Genomic DNA, 27,173 nt, shown 5'->3' with positions numbered 1-27,173 from the left:
TCGAGTGTGTGGAAGGGGTGACGCTTGATACTGACTTATAACGTATGTGTTTGAAAATGAGGGTTGCAGGAGGGATCAGAATGTTTCGACCATCAAGAGTTGTTTATAACATTTCCATCACTTTGGGCCCGTGTAGCGTTAAACCAAATTAGCAAAAAAATAAACTCAGGTAAATTAAGAATTACATGTACTGTATACATACCTAACCTAACCTAACATAACATAACCTAGCATAACCTAACCTAACCTAACCTAACCTTGTTCCCCGTAGCCGGAGCGACCTGCGCCCCGGGCCACTACTACAATACGACTACGAAGGCGTGCGTGATGTGTCCCCTGGGGTACTACCAGCCCCTCCCAGGGTCCTTCGCCTGTGTCCAGTGCCCGTCCACGTCCACCACGGACTACGTCGGATCCACTTCGCTCGAGGACTGCAAACGTAGGTCGCCCGAGGGCGAAACAGGAGTAATCTTGAACTCTTGTAGAGCAGATCTTCCCCTGAGTTGACTGTACATTTTTTCTTTTGGTCTCATATCGCCCGGAATTAGTTTTTTTTTTTTTTTTTTTCCTAAACTGAATATTGATTATCCTTTTATCGTGTTTCCCGTTTTGTTTTCTTCTTCATTTTCTTCTTCCCTAAACTGAATATTAATTATTCTTTTATCGTATTTCCCCTGTTTTGTTTTATTTTCTTTTTCTTCCTCTTCTTTTTCCCTAAACTGAATATTGATTATTCTTTCATCATATTCCCCCTGATGTTTTTTTTTTCTTCTTCTTGCCAGGTCACAAGTGCGGAGGATACGTCCACAAGCTACAGGGCATCTTCGAGTCGCCCAACTACCCGGGCAACTACCCCAACAACGCCCGCTGCACGTGGGTCGTCAAACCCAGGAAGGGTCGCAGGGTCCTCGTGGTTGTTCCTTCCATTGCCCTGAGCCACGACCAGTGCGGAGATTATCTGGTCATGAGAAAGTCAAGTGAGTCTCTCTCTCTCTCTCTCTCTCTCTCTCTCTCTCTCTCTCTCTCTCTCTCTCTCTCTTCGGCCATTAGCCACTCTGCGAAGTGTCTAAGCATTATATCCTTTGCCATTCCCAAATGGGAATCAAATGGGAGCCTCGGGAAGTTATAGCTTGAGAAGGAAGCTTGTCTTCCGTAAAAAAAATGCAGAGAGAAGACAAGGGTGAAAATTCTTCCAACAGTTCCCTATAACAGAAACTGTTCATCGTTATCCTTCCTTTTCTTTTTCAGAGTCGCCGTACAGCCGAGTCACGTTCGAGACGTGTACGAGTGTCACACGACCCGTCGTCTTTGCTTCGACCTCGAGAAGGCTCTGGGTTCAGTTCCGGAGCGACGCCAACGGGACAGCGGGCGGTTTCAAGATCCCCTTTGTTACCTACAATGGTGAGCTGTCCTCGACACAGAAACCGACAGGAGTAACTCTCTTGGCATGGCTTAAAAAAAATCCTGCTATTGTTCCTGTTGTCGTTATTGTTGTTGTTGCTGCAGCTGTTGCTGTTGGTTTATTTACGGGGCAGAGGTCATAACGAATCCCGCTGCCCCTCAGACCCCTGGTCAGGCTTAATGCCATCACTTCCCAACCTTATCTCCTTCCTTTTAATTAGGGAAGTCATCGGGACGGGGTTTTCCTGAAGCTCCCGCCGTGAACTTAGAACCAGAGAGTCTAGGTGGGTGAGGAGGGGGTCTCCGACCGCTCAAGAGAGGGATGATGCAAGACTCAAAAGAAAAAAGTTCGGGTAGTGTAAGAGTACGAGCTGGCAAGAGAAGTTTTAAAGGAAAGGGACACAAAAAAGTAACAGCAGAAGTTAAAATGGGATTAATCTCCCTTTAGAAATGAAGGCAAATCTCCAGTGTTAAACAGGAGTATGGGTAACTGGGTTGTAGAAGGGCTTGCAAAATTACCTATAGTCTTGACTGCAGTCACGATTTCCGAAAATAGATAAACACCCTAGATGGTACGGGGCAGAGGTTCACTAACCAGGAAACCGTCATCTTTCTCAAGGTTATTGATCTCCTGTAGCAGGAAGAGATTATTGTAACAATAGATAAAAATCAAGTCCGCCTTAACAGTTTAACGAATGTAAAAAAAATATAAACTTTTTTTTTTTTCATTCTCTTGTCTGGACACCTGCGTGGCGCCTCTCGTCTACTCGCCCTCCTGACGACATCCTCCAGTCGAGTATCAGCGCCTCATCCAAAACATTATCAGAGACAGCCGGCTCTACTCGCTCCATAACCACGTGTCCATCCTAAAGGCAAGTGATGTCCTCAGTTCGCCACAGTTGACGCGTACACGAGCTCAAAGAAGACGCCTTCTGGTTCTGTCCCCAGTAGTGCCCGTTGAACTGGTCGTTACGTTGAATTCGTTGTTTTCATGTTTGTTTTATGTAACTACTCCTTTGCCTATTCTCTGAACTACTGAATATACTTCCTATTTGGATCTAATTTTATATTTCCATATGCATGGTGTTACGAATCTCGCTCACCTATCTGACTTGCAATAGATTAAGTATGTGAAATGAGTTCCCAAGACCCCATGTCTTTGGGATAACTCAAATAGAAATTGTAAAGTTGTCAGACTCGTAACACATAGTAAGAGTGAATGGGTGACTGAGTTCCCAAGACCCCATGTCTTTGGGAAAAAACTCCAATAGAAATTACAAGGTCGCCACTTGATTTTATTAAAATCAAGAAAATCAAGAAAAATGAAACGCACAGAATAACGTTTAACACTATTCATTAAAACTCAACAGGATTACATGAAGGATTACAATCACTAAACTTCAAGTGTGTAAATAAGTTTACATTCAAATGAGTAAATATATTTCAAAACAGAAGATTCCCGCTCGAAAACTTTTAACGGGGGTGAAAGAAGATTAATTAATTAATTAATACTTTAACCAACGAAAACACTGTCTAAGTCACTACTATAAACATTTAACACCACTACATGAAGCACTAGTGGTGTTACTAGCTGAGTTAAAAAAGGTCTTATGACTAATACAGGGGGAGTACAGAGGACTTACTTCAGCCGAACCCCTCCGAGGCAACCTTTACACTTTCCCCTCTACCCTCAAACTGATTCTGACACGCCCAAGTCGCCCTGGTTCTTCTTCAAAAAACCCTCTGATTGGCCCATAGGAATTGCGTCTATGGTGGTTGAACCTCATTGGTCAATTAACTAAAAACGTTCTCCTTCGTTCTAGGCTGAGTGTTAGAACAAATACTCCATTGAGTAGGTTTCCTTCCCACGCGTCCTCCTCAGTACTCGTCCTGTAATCTGACACTCCACGTAATCGCGGGGTGCCGTTATCCAAGCAATAAAACTATTCCCACCTTACATATATGGGAATATATGTGACAATGGCCAAAGACTTATTCTAGTAATTTTCTTGTGGGATCATTTATCTGACATCTTTGTATGCACGACCAAAACTTTGTTCTAGAATTTTTCTTTTTGAAACTATTTATCCGACATCCTCATATGGATGACCCCATTTTTGTACTCTACTTGCAGAGTTCCTTTCCCAGCGTCCCTACTTCGATAGCTTTGCACCTCTTCTTGCGTTTTCTTCACAGAGTTCTTTTTCCATCATCCTCATATCGAAGTCCTGAGATCTATTCTAGTATTTTCCTTAAGGAGTTCCTTCAACCCCGATTTCGAAGTCCTGAGACATAAGAGCATAAGAATGGAGGAGACTGCAAGAGACCATAAGGCCTACAGAAGGCAGTTCAGTGTCCCTTACCACCTGCCATCCCTATTCATAAAGTTATCTCATATTCTCTTAAAACAACCTCTTGTTGCAGCGCTCACTACATGGTTACTAAATCTATCCCATTCGCTAACCGTTACATGGTTATTAACTCAAATCCATTCGCTAACCACTCGATTGGTAAACACAGTTCTTGCCTATTTCCTTCTGAAACCTAACTTTGATCTCTTCTGTAACTGCAGGATCGCGAGCTACTGCCACGCCTCCTGGAGGTGGTGGCAGAACCCATCAAGTACTACGCTTACGCCCGCCAGAAACACAAGCTCTTCCCGGCCTCCTTCATCAGGCTCCTCACCCGGAAAGTCAAACGTTTCTTCTCCTACAGGAGAAGGTGAAGAAGGCACCGAAGGCGGAGGAAATGGAGTCAAAGCATAGATAAATATATGTTCAGATGTGGTAAGTAAATTTTCTTACTTAAAGGGAATGGAAAAGGAGAGAAAACACTAATTTCATACCGAAAGTTGTGTGTTTGTGTGTGTGTGTGTGTGTGTGTGTGTGTGTGTGTGTGTGTGTGTGTGTGTGTGTGTGTGTGTGTGTGTGTGTGTGTGTGTGTGTGTGTGTGTGTGTGTGTGTGTGTGTGTGTGTGCATTCCCAGACATAAACCCAGAAGAGAAAACCCTCCCAAGACATTCCAGAGCCCTTATGGCCAGCCTACGTTCAGGTCGCCACCCAGTATGGAAGCATCACTAGCCCAGAACGGCCTGGAATCAGACACCACCTGCCTCACATGCAGTCACCACAAAACAGACTCAAAACGCACAGAACACGCGATCTTACACTGCCCAGCACTGACGCAACTCGAACAGAAACACATAAATCTCTTCTCTAAGCGACCTATTGGCCAACCCGGCGACCGTGTCCGGATATCTCGGGTGTAGTCGATCTCTTGCAGGAGATTCTAAGGTACAGATGGATTGTCGAAACTTAATTCCAACCATTCTTTCTCCTTACAGGCCCATCTTATCACCCCCCACTCCTTTTTTACTCCCCTTCAATTCTCCACTTGTGACCACGAAAAACATCAACGAAGACATTGTAATTGTCTTTTTGTGGATTTCCAGTAGAGGGCCCGAAGACGATCGTCAGGTACGAAGTCGTCAGAAACTTACTTGGAAACAAGATCTCGACACCCAGGTCAGTTCACTTCAGCAAAGAAATCAAGCGGTACGACGAGACTCTCCCTTGCTGTGACATCCAATCACGGCTCAGGAAGAATGAACACAGAGCCTTGTTCGTTGACTGTCGAGCCTCGTGACTATCATTAATTTTCTTTCTGAAAAGAAGTGAGTTATTATTTTTTTTTTTTTTTACTCCGAAATGGCCCTCATGTGAGGGAAGAAAAAGAGACAGTGTAATCTGAGGAAGATCATTTTTAATATGTGGACGTCTACACCATAAAACAGAGTAATTGCTCCATTGTTGGGGTAAATGCAACACTTCTGAACATTCGATATTTCGAAATTTGCGAAAGCTGTGATGATGTATTAGACTATGAGTGAGGAATTCATATACATACACATATGCACGTACATAAACATATACGTATACATATATATGCACTAGTACCTATGTTTATATATATATATATATATATATATATATATATATATATATATATATATATACCAAGAGCTTTTTCCACCTTATAAGGGAGGTAGCCAAAGTCAAAGGCACATACCCACTCCCACCCATCCCTTCCCATCCACCATCCTCACCCCCCCCCCACATTTCAGCTCCTCATGGATGACGGGTCATACCTGTATCCCGTCCACCGCCTTGGGTCAGAAGCAATGTAGCAAGACACAGCACATCCACAGCAAGGCTGCTTCACATAATCGGCGACCACCCCTCTCCGTCCCCTCATGCAGAAAAAAGAGAAGACAAGGAGAAATCCCCTTGGGTTCCGGGGTTGTGTGAAAATATCATTCACACATAAACACCCCCTTTCCCCCATCCCCCGCCCTTCCCTTCCTTGCATAACAGTCACTCATACAAATAATTTTTCCGGCCGTCGTCCCGGGAATCAAACCGAGACAGCGCTAGATGCTAGGCCGTCACCTTACCAATTGAGCTATAGGATTTTAAAAAATCCTATACTCCTTTTGAAACTCCTATAGAGCAGTTGGTAAGGTGACGGCTTGGCATCTAGCTGAGTCTCGGTTCGATTCCCGGGGCGACGGCGGGAAGATTATTTGTATAATGTCACCAGCATATATGATTTCGTACCAGCTTTCCATTCGCAATGAGTTGAGCTCGGGGACTAGGAAAAACGAAGGTATTGACGTCAGTTAGCTGTCAACCTTGATTCTTCAGGAGTTAAGTTAACTCCAAGTAGAAGCGTCTATAGCGCAGTTGGTAAGGTGAAGGCTTGGCACATAACTGGGTTTCTGCTTGTGGTGGACGTGTTAGATGGATATCAGAGACAACCGTCCCATTGCCCTCCCTCCCGTCTCCCGTTTTCAAAAGTCATTAACATCCTAATCTCCATCCCTCAAGAAAGAATATATGTTTGCTTCCGATTTCCTTAGTGGTTACCAGCAAAATACACACACACACACACACACACACACACACACACACACACACACACATATATATATATATATATATAATATATATATATATATATACATATATATATACACACACACACACATATATATATATATATATATATATATATATATATATATATATATATATATATATGGAATTGATAAACTCTCCTACTGGGATTCGAACCCTTGCCTGAGCGACTTGCTTATTATAAAGCATAGGCCGTCCTTTTGTGCCGCGACGACCCTACAAAATGGGACAATTTAGATCACGACCTAGTCGTTCCACAGAAGGTACTCGCGTAGGCACGGTATCTACTGTATTATGTAAAATTGTTTATGCAGACTAATCTTCCGACAAAATTTTTGTGTCACTATGACATATGGAATTGATAAACTCTCCCACTGGGATTCGAACCCTTGCCTGAGCGGCTTGCTTATTATTAGGCAAAAGTCGTACAATTGTGACGCGACGACCCTACAAAATGGGACGATTTAGATCACGACCTACCCGTTCCCCCGAGTGCACTTGCGTAGGCACAGTATGTACGGCTTTGCATTAAATCTTTTATGCAGACTAGTCTTCCGACAATTTTTTGTATCATAGTGACACAAAAACTTGTCGGAAGATTAGTTTGCATAAAGGATTTTTTGTAATATAGTACATACTGTGCCGGCGCGAGTGCCCTCGGTGGAACGACTAGATCGTGATCTAAATCGTCCCATTTTGTAGGGTCGTCGCGTCACAATGGTACGACTTTTGCCTAATAATAAGCAAGCCGCTCAGGCAAGGGTTCGAATCCCAGCGGGAGAGTTTATCAATTCCATATATCATAGTGACACAAAAACTTGTCGGAAACTAGCCTGAATATGCAATACAGTAATACTGCGCCTGTGCCTGTGCCTGTGCCTGCGCGAGTGCCCTCGGTGGAACTGCTAGGTCGTGATCTAAATTGTCTGTAGGGTTGTCGCGGCTAAGTAGTACGGTCTTTGCCTTATAATAACCAAGCCGCAAACATTATGGAATAAATCATTCGTTACAGTGAAGCCTCAAATAATCAATCCCCATCTATTCCGAAGCTTCGATTTAGGGTATCGTAGTCTGAGGAACCCCAGATCGAATATTCGCAATGACCGGGTTTGGGTTTGATTATATATATATATATATATATATATATATATATATATATATATATATATATATATATATATATATATATATACATGTTTATATAAATGTATACGTATATGCATATATACATACACCGTGACTGTTGTCTTCTGTTGTACATACTACAAGCCAAAGGTACATCCAGACTGACTGAAATTGTAATGTTCAGTAAACGGAATGTCATCATTTAATCCCTTTCCTCTGCCCACTTCCCTCACTCACTGTAGGCGTATGTATGACCATGTCCTGTAAAGTTCTGCAAATTTCTATAAAAAAAATGCAAATATAGCTATAAAACTAATTATTATTTGTTTCTTACATAGACTGAGTAACTTGCAATGTACATTATGCGTTTGACACATGCACTGTCTCCCTCTTGTTTATGTAAATTTGCTAAATCTGCATAATAAGGTAACTGATCTATACACATGTATATTTATCTATGTAACTTTGTAGTTATGATTCTTTTTTATACAAAATATTAAAGCCTGCCTCCATCTGAACACGTGTTTTACTTCATCCTATTACCCACATTCATACCACAAAACGTTTGATTATGTGTGATTCACCACGGTCTTGGATCACGTGTTGAACTCGTGATCGACAGCTACTACCCCCCCGGAAGAGAGCTCAGAGCTCATATGACCGATCTATGGGTAATGCTGACCTTATACGCACACACACACGCCCAACTCCCCGCCCACGAGAGTTGGAGTAACGACTCGCAGCGAAGCGATACTGAAATTATTTCAGCCCTGGGCGGGATTCGAACCCGGACCTCCGTAGTGTCAGCCGGGAACTCTAACAACCGCGCCAAGAGTCGTGCGTGTGTGTGTGTGTGTGTGTGTGTGCGTTGAAATAATAAAAAATAGATAAATAGAAAATTATAGTTACAAGATTTTGGAAGGACTGACTGACAGACGAACTCTGCCAAAAGAGGAAACTAATTAGAACAAAAGGTAAGAGAAATGCGTAGTGGCACAAAAGAGAATGCTTAGTGACTCAGATCCGTAGGGGTCACCCTGAGCCTCCCCCCCCCCGCCTAAAATGCTGACTGCATAGAACTATGCCTTCAGTGCCCCTGTATTGCGTCTGCCAACTTCTATAATATTCATTTCATGTCCTTTGTTTTATTGAATTTCTTGGGAACTTGTTAGATTCAATTGCTCTTACTTATCCGTTGGTATTACAATTGTACCGTGCATGTTATGTTGAATGTCTTTGCAAGTGTCTTCTATCTCTGAAATCCACTCAAACTTTTGATTAGTAAACATAGATTAATCATTTCTTGATGTGCATTATTTCGCTGTTATCTTCTGTCTGTGATATGGTCATCTGTTGATTCAGGTGGTTCCGCCTTTTGTATAAATACCAATAGATGTCAGTACATTTTGAAAATATATTTTATAACGTCATAGGGAAGTGACGTCACAGTCAACTGCCCGCCCACTCGTGACGTCATGTCGTTAAGTTTCTTCCCAAAGTGAAAATGATTACCTCGTTATTGAGGCCTTGGGTCCCTTTCAATTATGAAAATAACTAGGGACAAAATAGTTGACTGGTTCCCTGAAAAAAAAATCACTTCAGTGGAAATATTGTGGAGTACTTGGCTGGGCACCGATTGTAAAGACAATAATAAATCTAAACCATATTTAACCACAGATTACAAAATAATATTTCATGATAAAAAAAAATCTGATATAGAAACATTGAAAGATGGTAGAACTACACAATGGACCTAGACAGGTAAGAAATATTTAGAAAAAATAAAGATGGAAGGGTTCGCCGTGGCTCGGTGGTAGCGCGGGCGTCTGGTAACCGCGTGGAGATTTCTGTCTGTGCGAACTCTGGCCGCGGCGGGGCATACACTGAGTATTGGCTCCCAACTGTCAGATCTAGGGTAACTTGGACATCACTGTGATGTATCAGCTTCCTTCGAGAAAGTGTGGACATACTTGATAAACAAGATCTCTTTCTACGGAAATAAAAGAAACTCAGAGACCACGAGACTAAACTTAAAAGAAATAAATGAAAAAATAATAAATGTTTGAAAGACATGAAAAAAAAATCGTTTTTTGTCTTGAGTTATTAATTCATAGAATGGTTTAGATGAAGAGATAATGAAAACATCGGACAATTTAAGAACAGAATTGACCGATGAAAACGTAGAGACAGGCTACGAGCGTTTTTATTATTCTCTATTCTACAACTAGTTAAATATACACACATACACACATTTGTGGACTGACCCCTTCTGGACAAGAATAGAAACCAAACTCTGAATAAGAATATAAACAAATCTTTTGGGTTGTGTAAGGGTTATGTCTGTAGGTGACAAGAATTTTAAAGATGCGTAGGACGGCACCATTATCGATTCACGACGGAGGGACAACGCTTTCGTTAAATATCAGACATCTTGAGATACTAGCCCAGTGACGTAATGTCGTTTTGCTTACTCAGGGCTCAGATGTGCACTTGTTTATCGTGGATCAAATCTAATGTCGCTACTTTTGAATATAATATCTAAACCTAATTTCCTTTCCTTTACATGCAGTATATTTCTATGACTTAATAGTTTTATGATGAAATATATTTTTCATCGATGCCATTAGACCACACAAAAAAATGGTGACCGTCCTTTCAACTTTTCAAAAGTGAGCAGGAGGAATTTTTTTTATTTATTTATCTCATGGGACCCTAGTGTTTATCATTTGATGACACTCCTCAGTATCCACATCAAAAATACCCTTAAAATAGAAAATAAGGGAGGTCTGAAGTTCCTATATGATTGTGCATGGAATTACAAGGATCAAGGACTAAAACCAAGGTTTAAAACATATCATAATACTATTTCAAGTTTATGTGCGAATTGCTAGTGAAAGAAAATAGAGAAATTAGGAACAACATGAATTTCAAAGTTGCTTTGATCCATGTAGTTCCATCAGTCAGTTTCTGCAGCGACCCTTGAAAACAAGGTACCAAGGAAATGCGGCAAATACATATAATTTTTTAAGAAAAAAAATGTCGGACGTTTTTATATGCGGGCGGGGACGATCACCAGCTTTTTTTAATATAGCCTTGATGTAACAAGAGATACGGTTTATGAAGCATAAATGAGTTGTTTACGTATTTGTGGCCTTGTATGTAATACGCTTAAAAACTCAAATAAATATATTTGTTTTAAACTAAAAAAATCCAATAAACATATTCATCTACGCTCAAAACTCCAATAAATACATTCGTAGCTGTACTTCAAATTACGTTCATAATTTGTTCTTTGAATCAAAAGATTGAGCGTTTTCTTTCCTGCAACATTCAAAATTGGGAGACTGTATCAGATGGACGCAGTCGACATACTCAGAGAACAATGTAAAAAGTTTTATCAACTGCTAATGCAGATTTGATTATTCTCTGCTGATTGCCTCAATGACATTCGATGCGATAGTGGTATGTGGCATCTGAATCATGACGTCATGTCGGGTATATAAAGCATCAGACCAAGAATTTGGGTGTTCTTGTGGGAAATTATGATTTCAAGACTACACCATGCCAAGAATAATTAGATCATGGGTGGCTCTTGGCCTGCTCGTGGTTATCAGTGCAGGTGAATATGCAAATTAAATTCTAAGTTTGAACAAAAAGTGAGACGATGGTGAAATTCAAATTTGAAAGTCGAAAACAGGAGCAGTCAGGTGTGACAGGAAACTCGTAACGGCTTTTTGCTAACAATTGTTCTTCTATTTGCAGTACCTTTGCCACCAAGTGAAATGAAGTGTGCAACAACATGCTCAGGAAACCGAAGCAAACTACAGTACCTGCCAGGGAAAACCTACATGTACCGATTAATCGCGCATTCATCCACCGAAATCGGGGACACCAACGCTAACATCCACGTGGACGCGACCGTAGAACTAAGCGTACTGAATGCATGCGAAATCGCTCTCGTTATGAAAGATTACACCGTGAAAGACGACAGAGAGGAAAGGGTTCGAGTGTCCGAGCTTCCTCTCTGGCTCGCCATGGCAGACGGAGACGTGGGCCACGTTTGTGTCGATCCTAAGGATGACGAGATTTCCGTCAACGCTAAGTTGGGGGTGGCTTCCTCCATGCACAACAGCCTTCCCGCACTCTCAGAGGCATATGCCGTCTACAACCATGTAGATGTAAGTCTTCCACTGAGTTTTACCTTAGTCCTAATACCTGATACTGATACTAATACAAATGTTAAAACTGATGATGATAATATTACTAATCACCCACTTTCGGAGAAGAATAAGCGAAAGTAAAAAGATCCGTATATTTCGATCACTGTGATCTTCTTCAGCACATCTGCTGAAGAGGATCACAGTTAGTGATCGAAATATACGGATCTTTTTACTTTCGCTTATTCTTCTCCGAAAGTGGGTCATTAGTATTATTTTACCAATGTGCTACGACATTACTTTGTTCTGATGATGATAATGTTAAAACTGATGATAACAATAACAATGATAATAACCGTAATAATAATAACGACCATAATGTTACTTCCGTCACTATGGTGAACGATCCTGTTGAATAAGGTCTTGTCCACAGGTGGATATTCACGGGAAGTGCGCGACGAAGTACAGCCTTACCAAGTCCGGAGACCGGATCGAGGTGACCAAAGCGAAGACCAACAAGGATTGCTCCCACCGTTTCTACCCTCGGCTTGAGAAAAGAGCGAGGGCGTACCTGGTGAACAAAGTTCTCCCCCTCAAGGACTCCTTCACCCGATGTCACCAAGTGATCCAAAACGGGATTTACAGCTCCATCGAATGCACCGACAACAACGTCGTCGGGTCTGTTTCCGCCTTCCAGAAATCGAAACTTTCGTTCCTGTCCGAGCGTCCGTCCGACCCCTGGGCTTCCCCGGCGAGGCAGCTCCACCGGAGGACCTTGGCGTACCGCGCCCCGGAGGCGCCAAACCCCGCGACAAACAACAGCCTCGAAGTGGACAGGGACACCAAGGAGCTCTGTAACCGCCTGGGGCACGACGGCCAGCCCGTGAAAGAAGACGCAGCGAAGTATGTCCTCAAGGTCACTAAGGGACTTCGACGTGACGATCCAGAGAGAGTTCTCCAGAAGATTCGGAAAGGAGAGTATTGCTCTGACAAGGAAAAGCTAGAAGAGGTCTTCCTCGACCTCTTGCCCTTCGTGGGTGAAAAGGGAATTCCCGCCATGGTAGATGCGATTGCGTCGGGTGCTGCCGGGGGAAGGGTGCTCCTCTACACCCTCGCACTTCACACGGTCCCCCGCCCCTCCAGCCACTCCGTAGGGGTCCTCAAGACCCTCCTGGACATGGAGAAACCTCCGCACACGATCCTCCTCGCCGCCGGGTCCGTCGTCCGTGCCCACTGTCACCTGAACCCTCGGTGCTACGCGGACGTTCAAGTGAAGAGCGTGATGGATCGTTACCTAATGAAACTGCAATACCTCACGTTATCGGAGGAGATGAAGAAGGAGAAGGAGCAGGAAATCCTCGCAGTCCTGAAATCCATCGGCAACGTAGGGTTCGTGACGGCGGACCTGGCCAAGAAAATGATCAAGATGCTCCAGTACAAGAAGAACGCCCCCATCATCAGAGTCGCCGCTGCCCAAGCATTCAGGAATGTTCCAAGCATGAAAGGGGTATAATGACAATGATATTAATGATGATATGATAAACCTGTAATAATGATCATACTGATAATTATAATGATAATGGTAATAACAATAATAATAGCAATAACAACAATAATAGTAATAATAATTATATCAATGATAACATTAATGATAATGATAATATTGATAATAATGATAATGTTGATAATAATAGTAATGATAATAATGGTAGTAGTAGTAGTAGTAGTAGTAGTTAGTAGTAGTAGTAGTAGTAGTAGTACGTAGTAGTAGTAATAATAACAGTAATAATGATAATTATAGTAATACTAGAATTAATGATAACGATGATAATGATAGTGATGATGATGATATTAACGATTATAATGATGACATCGATTATAATTATGCGAATAGCAATAATGCACGTATACCTATACAAATGGCTTTTCCCCCTTATAAAAGGGGGGGGGTGGCCGTGTCAAAGCATACCTAGACTCCTCGCGGAAGAAATAATACAGAAAGGAGAATCCCCCAATCCCCAAAATCCACCCAATTGGTCAACTGTTACTACTCGCTAGGATGGAATAGGTTGGCGGTATTCTTATCCACCGACAACGGGAGTATGAAAAGAGGTGGTGGTGTCCCAGTAGTGGTAATATAAGTATTTAAGGGGGGAAGGGGGAGGGGGCAGCAGAAACGAGGGAGTGATTAACCCATTAATTCTCAACCTTTTCCCACTCCATCCTTTCCCTCTTCATAAATTCCCAACAGTTATGTGGTTCCCTTTCATTCCAACGCCCCTCCCCCAAACACCACCCCGCCAAAAAAGATAAGTCGATAAAGAGAAATCCTTTGCTTTATTACAAAGTTGACAATCATAATCATTTTATATATGATAGATTTTGGTGATATGCTTAACTAGACTACATTTTTATATATATTCAGGTCGCTCACATTATACAGAAATGTATAATTTGTACCATAAGGCCATGGCCCCTTCATTAAATTCTTGTCATGGCCCCCAGGTTGAGAATTAATGGTTTAAACTATAAAGTGGATCAGCATTCTTCTATGAGCGTAAGTTATTTCTAGACATAAAAGACTGCTGGGTGCTTCTGGTTCGTAGGGGTGACAATCAAGTCCCAACCCCCACCCCCCAAAAAAAGTATTAAAGTATTGACTACATATAAAAATGCAATCAGTACCTCGGTATGGTTAATTATAGTAATGGCGATAATGAGCCAACATAGATGAACGTGTACAAAAAAAATTGTGACATTTGTAGACCTGTGAGTTGTAGTAGAGGTGTTCCTACTATATGATGTGTGAAGTCTTCCATGATATATGGATCAGAGCAATATAAATTCTCTTAAGACTTCACACATCATGTAGTAGGAACGCCTCTACTACATTTGGTGACCCTGGAGTGACGTATATAATGATTTGATAAATATTAACAATTTTATGTACAGTTAAGATATGTGCAATTAGGGGACACTATAGTAGTGGCAGCGTGTTGCCACAGAGTACTGCGATTATCAATAGAAATATTTATTTATTTCATACATGTGCTTCCTCTTTAGGTCCCAGATGAATTTTATCGTGTTGCCATGGATAGTAAAGACCTCGTCGAAGTGAGACTCGCTGCCTACTTGTCAGGTATAAAGTGGTTCCCTCGAGCTTATCTGGAGATGATCCTCAAATATATGAAAGTCGAATCCAGCCGCCAAGGTGAGCTTATGATGCAAAAGTTACAATGAATATAAAAAAACACACGTGAATATGTGTGTGTGTGTGTGTGTGTGTGTGTGTGTGTGTGTGTGTGTGTGTGTGTGTGTGTGTGTGTGTGTGTGTGTGTGTGTGTGTGTGTGTGTGTGTAACAATGATAATAATAATAAAAGGTTTATTTCAATAGCAGTAGTACACTGACAATAATACAATGTAAAAGCTGATTAAAAATATAAAACTTAGAGTATATATACGGTGCAGGTTTACATAGAGTTGATTATGTGCACAATGGATGGGATGGCACTGTTTTTGTAGCGGTCAGTCCTTAGCGCTTTGATTGGTACGAGCCTATTTCTGTGTCTAGTGGCGTGGCGAGGTGGTGGAGCGTCGGGAGGGAGGAAGTGACGGTGTCTAGGGTGGGAAACCATGCTTTCCCCAAATTTCTTTAGTACCTCACCGTGCCGCTGGGACACCCTAGATAGAGTAAGGGTGGTACGAGTGTGGTCGTAACCTCTGTACTCCACGCCCAGGATGATCCTGCACGCTCTCTTTTGTACCCTCTCCAACTTTTGTCTCTGTGTGAGGGTGAGTGAGCTGGACCAGGCTGGTGAGACATACATGAGGGTGGGGAATATGAAGGTTTTGTAGACCTCCTGTAGCTCAGATGTAGGTGTTCCTAATTACTTTAACCTGCTCAGCATGTATAGTTTGTAAGACGCTGTCCTGACTATGCTGGTGACATGTTGGTTCCAATTTAACTGCTCGTCGAGTGTAATGCCCAAGATCTTGGTGGATTGGACCAGTTGGAGAGGGTGGGGGCCCAATGAAAGTTGTGGAGGAGCCACCGCCTATGTGGAGGCACGAAAATGCATCACTACGGTCTTGTTGGTGTTGATTGTGACGTTGTTGTCTTCCGTCCACGTCATGAGCTTATTCAGGGTGTTTTGTAGTGGTGCGTAATCAGGCCGCCTGGTGTTGATGGGGATGCCTACGGTGCTGTCATCCACATATTTCCATCTGTGAGGAGTGTCCGTGAGGGCGTCATTAATAAGGATGATGAAGCATAGGGGACCCATCTTGGTACCCTGGGGAACCCCACAGGTCAGGGGGAGGAGGGGGGAAGTTGACCCCTGGTACCTGACCGCCTGTTGTCGTCCGGTGAGGAAATCTGCCAGCCATGCTAAAGGTGGGGCTGGATCCCCAGTTGGATGGCTTTGGAGAGAACAACAGTGTGGTCAACAAGGTCAAAGGCCTTCCTAAAGTCTACAAAGGTAACAGCTAGAGATGTGTTACGCTTGTCTAGGGTGCTGTGAAGGAAGTTGAGTAAGTCAATGAGACAGTAAGTGGTAGAGGAGGATTTCGTGTTGCCAAATTGTTGGGCATCTATTGAATCTTGTATGTTGCTGTAAACTGAGTTAAAAACCAAGTCTTCACATATAAGGCTTGGGATAGGGGTGATAGCGATGGGCCTAAGGTCACTTAGTGATTATGGGCTGAGGGTTTTGGGGATGTGAGTGACATATGAGATTTTCCAGTCGCTGGGGCAGGTGTTTTGGCTTAAAGAGGCATTAATTGTGGAGGAAAGTGGGAGGGCAAATTCAGGGGCAAATTCCTTGTAGATTTTAATAGGAAGGTCAGAGGGGGTTGTGGATCTGTTATGCGTGTGTGTGTGTGTCTGTGTGTGTGTGTGTGTGTGTGTGTGTGTGTGTGTGTGTGTGTGTGTGTGTGTGTGTGTGTGTGTGTGTGTGTGTGTGTGTGTGTGTGTGTGTGTGTGTGTGTGTGTGTGTGTGTGTGTGTGTGTGTGTGTGTGTGTGTTGTAGGTAAGGCTATTTTCTTATTTTTTCTTTGTTTTTCAGTGCGCAACTTTATTGTGAGTCACTTATTAATCATGCAGGAGAGCGACGCTCCTTACAATGCGCAAATACGTCGTCGCCTTGCATACTTGAAGATTCCGGATGATTACGACGGAGACTTCTCCAGGTTTTCCCGAAACCTGGACTTCTCTCGCTTCTTGCCCAAGATGGGCCTTGGCATAGACGCCAGTTCCATCTTTATCTTCTCGAACAATTCCATCGAACCCAGCTTCTTCAGCTTCGATCTCACATCTGAGTTCCTCCATGAGACTACGAACATCTTCGAAGTCGGGGCGAGGTTTGAAGGTTTTTATTCACAACTAGAAACCCTCCTCAGCCACAGTTCTTACCTGACTACTGCGTCGTGGAAAACCATCTGGAAGGATATACTGCAATATATTCAGAAAGAAGGGCTCCAAGTGCTTGACAGGGTAGAAAAGCAGGTAAGATCAAAGAGGAGCATCAACATAGCCAGCTTGATAACATTTCTTAAGAAAGTTCAACTGCCCAAAAGACAGACACCAACTACACCCAAAACTGACGCCTATATTAGACTTTTTGGCCAGGAAGTTTCCTTCGGGGTTATATCGCCTGACCTGAAAGATTTCGACGTGGAACAGATCTTAGACACCTTACTGAAATACATCGTCTTCGGAAACCTTCCAGTGAGTACGGCCAGGACCTTACCAGTTGACTTTGTATATGTCATTCCAACCATGCTAGGAGCTCCTCTTCGCCTGGAGGTCGATGGCGCTGCTGTCATCGGACTCGAGCTGGAGGACAAAACGAAAGACCCAAGTCCTCAGGACCCTCAAGTGCTCGAGTCCCACTTCCGACTCGTGCCAAGTATGTCCTTTCAAGTTGACAGCTTCGTTGGATTCGAACTCGGGCAGATCAGAGCTGGTGTCATGATCAATAAGACTCTCCAATCCGGTCCTGAGTGGAATGTGGACATCCGCGTCCAGAAGTGGAAGAACATTGAAATAACATGTGACCTCCCTGAAAGACTAAACTTATTCAGTCTCAAATCGGCGAGTTACTTAGTCGATGGTTCGGGAGTGCAGAGGGGCATTCTGCCCAGCCCGAACCTTCACAGGTCTCGGAAGAGCTGCTCCAAGTTACGATCTTTGGGAATTGACGTGTGTTATGACACCGACTCCCCTGGCAAGGTCCACAACACCCTTTCCCTTTGGGCAGAGAAGGCAGAACCTTCTGTGAACGGATACAAGTTTACAGCCACTTTGAAGAAGCACAATGAAAAGAGTATCAAATTTGGATTACTGAAACTCGGAGGTTCCCGGGAAAATATCATGGGAGCTGACATTGTCTACAGATGCCAAGAACAAAACGTTACTGTCTTTCTTAACTTCAGTTTTCCAATTGGCCACTGCTATTTGGAGACGAGCGCGGTCAACAAGGCGCAGGTCAAGATAGCAGAGTTCCACGCCGACTACGTGGTTGCTTGGGCTGAGGGTCATCACCACTGGAAAGGTGAGATCCTTCTCGAGGAAGATGATGTGTACAACCTCGAGTCTTATTACAGCCACACGAGGAAATTCGAACCAGAAGATCAGGTGGCAGGGGGACACCTTTTTCTCCACGACGTGGGCGACATCGTCAAACTGACCTCTAGTCATCACACACTCAACAAACTAAGAGAAATCGTCAGTATCGACTGCAACGGTAAGCCTTGTTTTGTATATTTGGCTTTCATTCATTTCACAGTTTCTAAACGTTATAGTGAGCCCTTAAAAAAGACGTTCCTCTTTTGCCTATTTTTGTTTGTTTCTGGGGTTCTAGAATATTCTTAGTGGTGCCTCCTACTGAGGTCGGAATGATCTCATACTGAGTCTCCTCTATTACGGGTGACACTTTAATTTGCATTTCGGCTGCCGCCAGGTGATTTTATCAATATCCGTGGCACCCCTCCCAGCAGCGAAGACGTTATAATGTATGTCGACCATTACATTCGTACCGTTTTCTTCTTCTTCTTCTTTTTCTTCTTCTTCTTCTTCTTTTTCTTCATGGCACCTCTTCAGCAGCAAGAGAGTTTGCGTATAGTACATGTCTGCAAGTAATGATAAAGTTTAGCTGTTTTATAAATTAAAATGGAATGGCTACAGAGACTTCAGAGTCTTATCACCAGTAGCTCCACTGAAGTATCGTTACTGTACAGTATATCTATACATACATATACCAAGGCTTTTTCCCCCTTACAAGGGAGGTAGCCAAAAAGAAAAAGGCATCAAATCATTCCCACCCATTCCATCCCTAAATACACTCCACTCCTCCACCTTCCCTCTTATCTTAGCACCTCCTGGATGGCGGGTCATCCCTGCACCTTGTCCACTGCCCTGGGTCAGAGGCAGTGTCGCAAGACACAGCACATCCACAGCAAGGCCGCTTCATTAAATCTGCGACCCCCCTCTCCGTCTCCCCATGCATAAAAGGAGAAGACGGGGAGAAATCCCTTCGGGCTGCGTCAAATTTTGCTCACACATACTACCTCACCCCCCATCCCCCCAACCCATTCCACCTCATGCATCACAACATCATCCATATACAACCATTCTCCATTCACCCCTGTCTTCTGTCCTCTCCCGTTCTTCCTCAACAGACATTCCTCTCTTCCCAAAGCCCCCTTCACCCCATCCATCCATCTCATCCTAGGACGTCCCCTCATGTTCACTCCCTCCACATCTGCCTTCCATACCTCTTTTACTAGTCTTTCTTCATTCATTCATTCTTTCCATGTGTCCAAACCATCCCAATACTCTTTCATCAACCCTATCTCCCAACTCCCTTTCCACCCCTGTTCTCCTCCTCACCTCCTCATTTCTCACTCTATCTAGCCTAGTAACCCCTATCATACTTCTCATACACCTCATCTCAAACACATTCAAACTTCCTCTCTCTTCCTCTCTTATGTTCCATGTTTCTGCCCCATACAGTGCTGTTGGCACAATCACTCCTTCATACAGTCTCCTCTTAGCATCCATTCCCAAATGTCTATTCCTCTTTACACTTTTAATCCACCAAGGCATTTACTCGCTTCTCTCAATCTACATTCTACCTCCACCTCTACTCCACCTTTCCCTGCCACATTTGCACCCAAGTATCTAAAACTATCCACTCCCTCCAGTTGCTCTCCCTTAATGCTCACTTCCAGTCTGCTGCCACTTTTACCCCCTTGTACATCTCATCACCTTACTTTTACCCACATTTATCTTCAGCTTTCTTCTTTCACACATTCTCCCGAACTCTGTCACCAACTTCCTCAATCCCTCCTCCGATCCTGCCACAAGCGCAGTGTCGTCTGCAAACAACAGCTGGCTCATCTCCCACTTCTCTCCATTTTCTTTAACCATCTCCAATCCCTGACCCACCACCCTTGCATTTACCTCTTGCACCACCCCATCCATGTATAAATTGAACAGCCAGGGAGACATAACGCATCCTTGACGAAGTCCCACCTTTACCTCGAACCACTCACTCTCTCCATTTGTAATCCTGACACATGCTCTACTACTCTCGTAAAAACTCTTGACAGCTCCTAGAAGCTTTCCTCCTATCCCGTATATCCGCAAAACCTCCCACAGTGCCTTCCTGTCTACCCTGTCATAAGCCTTTTCCAGATCCATAAAAGCCCAAAAAACATCCTTCCCCTTTCCTATAGCTTTCTCACATATCTGTCTTACCACAGTATATCTGTAAAACGTGTAATTCAACTCCTTGGGATATCACCTGATCTAAAAATCCAAAGAGGGACAATTTAGGGCACTCGTGAGCTAGATATGTGTGCCAACTCCTTTCAGGTGTTCCTAAAAGTGCATCTTTTCGACCATGACTATACTGTGGGATGTCCTTCAAGGATGATGCAAGATACATGAAGAGGCGGATTAAGCGGGTTTGGCTTTCTGATCGGCCATCTGATCTGAGGCCCCCACAACAGTCCATGCAGGGTAGGCTACTCGTTCAGGAAATCATTTTAAAAGAAGAAGAAAAAAAAAGAAAAAAGAGGCCCATCACCGTTTTGGGAAAAAGAGGGTAACTGGAAATTCCCATGAGAGACCCCCCCCCACTTAATCTAAGTATACTACAGAAGTCCACCATTTGCTTCAAAACTATTACTAAGTTTTATTCATTTTCATGTTTCAAACGAGACATGTATTGTTTTATTCACAGAATAGACTCGCATATCACATTCTTTTTTACAAGAATATGTGCATTCTTACAGTGAGTGTGGACCTCCTACCATTCAAAGTCAACGATTACCAGATGATCATTCCTACCTCACTTCATCGTCTTGATACCGCTATGAAAATCCCAAGTTTGAATCTGAGCACTTCCACGAAAAGTGATATCAAATCCAGTACTAATTTTGAGTTCAGTCATGAGTTCAGCACGAAGCCCAACGGCTACCTCGTTGTATTCTCGAAGTTTACGTCCAGCTTCAAAAAAGAAGAATTAAGACTCAAACACCAGGTAAGATTTCTAGTACATCTTTGCGGTAGCGCACCTCAGTCTTGCTGTTTTGATATTCATTTGGTTTAGATCTTTTTCTGGACCTTTCTTTATGATTACAGTTGGACGTACCGATGTTGTTTGACAAAGTTTCCTATGACGTTTACATGACGATGCCCGAGGACATGGACAGGCTCAACATCTTGTCCAGGTTTCAGCACGGCCGTAGCGTCGTGACGGTGGAAGGTGTCCTCAGTTATCTCTGGTATTTAAACAACGTCACATGCTCCTCCGTCTTCCAAATCGATGGCTTTTCCAACGGACCCTACAAAATATCCTCTGAATTGCGATTCTTTGTTGATAATGATGATGTTATGGGTAAAATTCACATAAGAAACAAAATCAGTAACTTATTTGGAGCTTCCTTTAGTAAAACTGACACCAAGATCACAGCAGACCTCCAGGTGCCTCCCTATATCAGAGCTGACCTTGACATTCTGCTGAGTAAGGTGCTCACCATGAACCTAGGCGTCATGGGCCGGATAGGACCCAAAGGCACCAAGAACTACATGGCCAAACTCGAATACATCATGAATCCAGAACAGTATGGAGCTTCCGCCAGGTAAGCAAACACCTCCCAAAAAAACTCGTTCAGTTTCTCTACCACATACTAGATGCCTTCACTACACAACTGACAATAGAATTATAAGTACATTTTCATGTTAATACTAGCTACTTTCAGAGGCTATTTGTTGGCGGGTAGGAAGAAGTACCCATACACCGTTAAAGTAGTATTGCCCTCCATAATCACTGACGCTAAGAACAAAGAAAACGTCCTTGATATTCAAGTGAAGTCTCCGACTAAGAAAACTCTAAACATTTTGGGAAAATACGAACCCGGACAGACTAAAAGTGACTGGGTTTACTATCTCCGGACCTTTGACAAACAACTGTACGCATTAGAAGGATACCAACGGCTCAAGAGAAATCCCAACGACTATGTAGTGACCCGTCACGCAAGTCTTAAGTTATCCGATTTACTTGCAGTGGCCGGTAAAACCGTTACTCACCATGAAAAAACAAACGTTACCCGGAAACTCGAGATTAGGGTAAGATTTCAAAACCTCTTTGACACATTTCGGTGTATCGATATTTCCTGTTAGAATTTTATTAGTGATTATATATTCATTGTTGTATTTTTTTTCATAGGCAGAGTCAAAACGATGGGGTCTTGGTCCTACGTCAATTTCATTGTTCACAGTCATGAAACAACAGAAGTGGGAGATGAGCTTCAGTGGCATCAGTAACGATAACCAAATCTCGAGCAATGGAAAATTAGAATTTGCTACCCCGTGGTGGAATTGCACCGGGAGTGTAAACGTAGATGCACAACTTCCGGGTGAACCCCTTTCTTCTGTTTTCCTTTTAGCTAAAAAGTCTAGTGATCCCTCTATGGAATTCCATCTAAGTGATGTCTTCCACAACAGAACAAGTGAAAGAAAGTTGCTGGTGCATCGCCATAGCATGACCAACACCTGGGTAGCAAGGATAAACACGCCCTTCCGCACTTTGGAAGCTCATATGATTCCTCAGTTCCCCGTGTACACGGTGAAGTTCTGGACGAACTTTGAGGGAAAACCAAACCGTGTTTATGAGATCCAATACCGAAGCCCGATGGCGATGGGAAGTGAAAATGTCAAGGAGCTGAGATGGAGCCTCCTTGGCCCTCAGATGAGTAAACCAATTGTAATAAGAATGAGCCATGTTAAACAAGCTTCGCTGACCAGCGTTGATGTGGACGTTTATCAGAAGGAAGAAGACAAGACTAAAATCAGCATATCGATTACCAAAGAATCAGAGGCAAGCTACTGGGCAAATGCAATAGTCAAGTCTCAGGTAAGCATCATGAAATAAAGACATATACATATTTTCATTTGTTGTGTATTGACAATTAAAAACGACACCAAAAACGGCTGCTACTATTGTATATTTTTATTTACAGATCGTGGAGAATTCACCATCTGTCGATATTCACTTCACCACAACTCAGGAACTTAAGAGTTTAAACATAACTTACAAAAACCAACACTCAAACCCCGCCGGTGAGATCGACGTTAAGTGGGACGAGAGCCATCCAGGTAAGGTAGTAGCCACAGCTCTGATGAGGAATCCACAATCCAAGATTGATGTTTCTTCCGTCATTAACCAGGAGGAGACGACCGAATGCCACGGCTACCAGGCAGAAAACCACATCTTCTCCCCTTCAGGATGTCGGCATCTCGGTGTCCTTTTGTGCTCACCGCTCTTCGTCGGAGTAAACTCCGGAGGACTTGCTGACAAGGGATCGGAAATGCTCTATCACGTGCATGCAGGAGTTCGAAACCCACGTGAGGCTGCTCTGGTTGTGCTCAAGGAAGACGTTCATGAGAACAAAGCTGAACCCATTGCAGGCGTTCAGTTGAACCTAAGATCTCCCTATCTGAATAAAGTCACACTTACCTACCAGGAGGCAGAAGTTGCATATCTCAAGGTAAGGATAAAGATGGTTTTGCATGGCGTGTAGATGACAATAATGTGCATTATTATGAGGGATCACTGACTTACTAGGTTTTCCATTTTAGAGGAAACTTGTGGAAGTAGCTAGCACGTGGAGAAGAGCTTCTTTAATTCCTGCATCTGTTCGCAAAACTATCGAAACTAGGACTAAGAGCTTAGGACTGGATGATCTATTTGATTCCATCCATGAGGACTGGCGAAAGATAACAGCTGAACTGAATGAGGACAGCCTCATTCTAGTTCTGAGGAAGCTCTATGATTCAAATGTAGTCTATGAATCGTCTCGATCTAAAGTTGAATCCTTCACTGAAATCTGCAATAGTTTTATGCAGATTTACAGGAAGCTTACTTTGAAGACCGCCAAAGAAATTGCAAACATTGGACAAATTATGTATAAAGGTATGAAATATGATGTCATGGTTGTGTGTTTGTTATAAGAATTGAAGTTATCATTCCTTTGCATGTGTCTATGAGCAGAATTCATAAACCTGTTTTCCTTCCCCGTACTTCTCTCCGATTCCCAGTCCAAGTGCACAGGACAAAGGTAATGGATTCAGCCGCTGCTACGCGCCTCCTGGCGTAGGCCTCTCACCTCACCACCACCTTTTCCTTCCAGATAATTCAATGGAGTAATTTTCCCCTCAAACTTCTCGAGTAGTTATCGTGCATTACCATTTAAGCTCTAGTCACCCATATTCCGCAACAGATCATTACAATGGTCTTGATCATCTTTCCCGTAGTGTTATACATCAGCGATTTATTATTTTCCCCGGCAGAAACCACGAAGGCTTTGCAGAAAAATATTCCTGATTATGCTGAGGAAATATGGCAGATTCTGAGAATCCAGAGCTACTGGATGCAAGAAAAGTTACTACCTGATGATCTTCGATATATGGTAATGCTCCCTGACATATACTAAGAAAGATGTTGTGCCTACAGGACCAAGTAGAATATCACTTTTTTTTTTCTAGCTGGGCTGCAAATAAAGCGAAGGTTCTTCTATTTCTTTATAGTGGGCTGAAGGTCTGACAACTGAAGAGATCGACAGTTATGTCCAGTACATCGTCGAGGCAGTAACAGAATTTTCTGCAAATCCCGACCAAGGAAAACTTAGCTTTCCGATCCCAATGGTCCGACCTGTGCACTCCATTCTCCAGGTGCCCTCTGGTTTCAATGTCTCCGATGCTCTTCCCTCGTTAAGAAACTTCATATCCGAGCTGGGTTTCTTTGTTCCGAAGTTGTATGTGCCGTGGGGGTCGGTGCAGGCCTCTTTAGGTGGCTCCGGCGTGCTTCGAACCTTCGACGGGCTTACTCTGCATGTAAGACCTTCCAATTGCCAATACGTTCTAGCGACAGACAAGAACGACTACATTGTCATCGAATTCGACGAAGGTGAATGGTCCCAGGTAGCTATGACGACGATGAACAGGACGTGCAGCGTCCAGATCGATGAGAGTACGCAGGTGAGCGCCAATGGTCACCCAGTCAGCACGGGCAATATCTGTAACGGGTATGTCGCTGTGAAGGACTGGCCTTGGCAAGTGGTGGTGGAGATGCCTTGGCTAACGGTGTCTGTAAACAAAATCCGGTCGCGGGATGTCGTCGTAGAACTGGGTGTTTTCTACAAGAACCGTCTCGCCGGCCTTCTCGGCACCTACAATGATGTTACTGGCGATGACATGACCACCCCGAGTGGACAGATCGCCTTCTCACCGTCCAGCTTTCTTGATGCGTGGAAGATAAGTCCTTACTGCCAATAGATGATGATCCTATCTGGCTGTAGATCTGTTACTTTGGGAAATAAACTGACGTACTTCTAAATTTAGTTCATAGGAACTGCACCTCCACACAGATAGTGGGATAAGGAGAATGATTTCGTCATCCCAATACTTACCGTTGACATATGGTGGTTATTGTCACAGGGTAAGCAACCATAGTAAAGCTCTTATTCAAGTATTTCTCAAAAATATGCAAAACTTATGTTTTTTTCATACTAATACGGATGACACTGCAAAATGTGTGAATTATTATGTGCAAATGAAACGAAGTCTCATATTTTGTTATACATTTCAAAATATGGGATGAATTCTGCCTTCTGAGTGAACTAACAAATAAGATAACTGAGTGACTTTACTTAAATGTACATTAGTTATATTCTTTGTAAGCTCCTCTATGGTCTCATATGTATGCTATTCAAGCTCAACATTCATAAATTGTACTAAATGAAATGCACGAAAGCGCAAAAATATAATATATTTGAACAAATACATCAGCGCACCACTTTCAGGCTACATTGCTCCCACCAACTATTGTATACAACAACAAGTACTGTTATGTCAACAATCCAAGGTTTCGACCTGATTAGATATTTGTTTCCATTTATGACCTGTGTGATTTGAAGGCGAATTAATAGGTCACATCACATTACTGCAAGAACAGAATTATTGCAATAAAAATAAGTTTTTATGAATATTCAACTAATTCATACACATGGACTACTTGTAGTCACAGAAAGGAACACACTTTTTCCTATTACCTCGCCATCCATATAGTCCAAGACATACAAGTTATGGGGATGTGCAGAGTTATCTCAAAACAACTGCCATAATATTTTTCAGAAGGGGGAAAGAAAAAAGAACTCGCTATCATTCTTATTTATTATTGAGGGAGCTTAATATTACTGACAAATGGAACCCAAGACCTCCTACTGTCCAGACAGGTGTGCTTACTGATCACATCACGGTCCCCTCTAGAGGCCGCTTGCACATCTCCCTTCCCTGGGCCTCTGCCAGTCCGAGAATGTGCACCGCTGCTGGGATCCTACTCACTGCCCCATGTGTGATAGGGAGCGTCACTGAAAAAGCTGGCTCCGCCCGGGAATTGAATTCAGAACCTCCCACTGTCCGGGCAGGCATGCTTACCGATTACAGCATGGTCGTCTCTACTGACCATTCGCATAGTATTTATTATCATAAGACAGGTTGACAATGAACTTCGATAATGCACAATGTTTCACAAGCATAACAAAGGAACTTATCCAAACACTCTATTCAGTTGGTGAGGTGTTATCAGTGTGAAGTGATAGGCAGGAAAAATAAAGCAGGCTCTAAGCTGGTTATCTATGCTGACGTGGTGCTCGAATTGGGTTCGAAGGACCATTTACAAACTAATGACAAACTATCACAGCACAAATAGTATTGCACAAAAATACCATAGCTTTTGAAGAATAGGGTCATATTTTAATTTGGGGTCCCTATTCTTCAAAAGAGTAAAAATGGGGCCCCTATTTTTCAAAAGGTTTACCGAACCTAACCTAACCAAACCTAACCCAACCAAACCTAACCTAACCAAACCTAACTTAAGCTAACCTAACCAAACATAACCCAAAATAACCTTATTTTCTTACATGGGACCGTTATTCTTCAAAAGGGCA

At 43.0% G+C, this 27,173-nt stretch overlaps 2 protein-coding genes across 4 annotated transcripts in view; both read left to right on the top strand.

Annotated features, from left to right (window-relative positions):
• The window catches only part of LOC143040678 (signal peptide, CUB and EGF-like domain-containing protein 3), a 40,798-nt gene extending 34,442 nt beyond the window's left edge, over window positions 1-6,356 (top strand). Inside the window, exons 16-21 of one of the 3 annotated variants that reach the window (XM_076211949.1) lie at window positions 272-439; window positions 783-977; window positions 1,249-1,401; window positions 2,194-2,273; window positions 3,974-4,187; window positions 4,856-6,356. In XM_076211949.1, coding sequence (XP_076068064.1) covers window positions 272-439; window positions 783-977; window positions 1,249-1,401; window positions 2,194-2,273; window positions 3,974-4,126 — 749 coding nt within the window. In that variant the 3' untranslated portion in view covers window positions 4,127-4,187; window positions 4,856-6,356. Of the gene's footprint in view, window positions 1-271; window positions 440-782; window positions 978-1,248; window positions 1,402-2,193; window positions 2,274-3,973; window positions 4,188-4,744 lie in introns of all 3 variants that reach the window. The other 2 variants (XM_076211950.1, XM_076211948.1) reach the window with 2 other exon arrangements.
• Window positions 6,357-11,024: 4,668 nt separating this feature from the next.
• On the top strand, window positions 11,025-26,210 carry LOC143040677 (vitellogenin-like). The gene is made up of 13 exons (XM_076211947.1): window positions 11,025-11,121; window positions 11,265-11,680; window positions 12,093-13,166; window positions 14,723-14,870; window positions 16,724-18,403; window positions 20,958-21,205; window positions 21,307-21,806; window positions 21,927-22,293; window positions 22,394-23,080; window positions 23,187-23,714; window positions 23,806-24,139; window positions 24,517-24,635; window positions 24,754-26,210. Exons 1-13 carry the CDS (start codon window positions 11,064-11,066, stop codon window positions 25,498-25,500), a joined length of 6,906 nt encoding a protein of 2,301 aa, XP_076068062.1. The 5' UTR covers window positions 11,025-11,063; the 3' UTR covers window positions 25,501-26,210.
• Window positions 26,211-27,173: the final 963 nt, after the last annotated feature.

This window comes from Oratosquilla oratoria, chromosome 29 (assembly GCF_046742065.1).
Source record: "Oratosquilla oratoria isolate Oo_2021 chromosome 29, ASM4674206v1, whole genome shotgun sequence".
Classification (NCBI taxonomy): Eukaryota; Metazoa; Arthropoda; class Malacostraca; order Stomatopoda; family Squillidae; genus Oratosquilla; species Oratosquilla oratoria.
The sequence above is the reverse complement of the archived record's forward strand: the minus strand, read 5'-3'. Positions and strand labels throughout refer to the sequence as shown.

Excerpts from the sequence above, each read along its gene's own strand:
- LOC143040677 (XM_076211947.1), top strand. The coding sequence starts at position 11,064 with ATGCCAAGAATAATTAGATCATGGGTGGCTCTTGGCCTGCTCGTGGTT. Across the intron at positions 21,206-21,306 it reads AATTAAGACTCAAACACCAG|TTGGACGTACCGATGTTGTT; the intron begins GTAAGATTTCTA and ends TTATGATTACAG. Across the intron at positions 24,140-24,516 it reads TGGACAAATTATGTATAAAG|AAACCACGAAGGCTTTGCAG; the intron begins GTATGAAATATG and ends TTTCCCCGGCAG.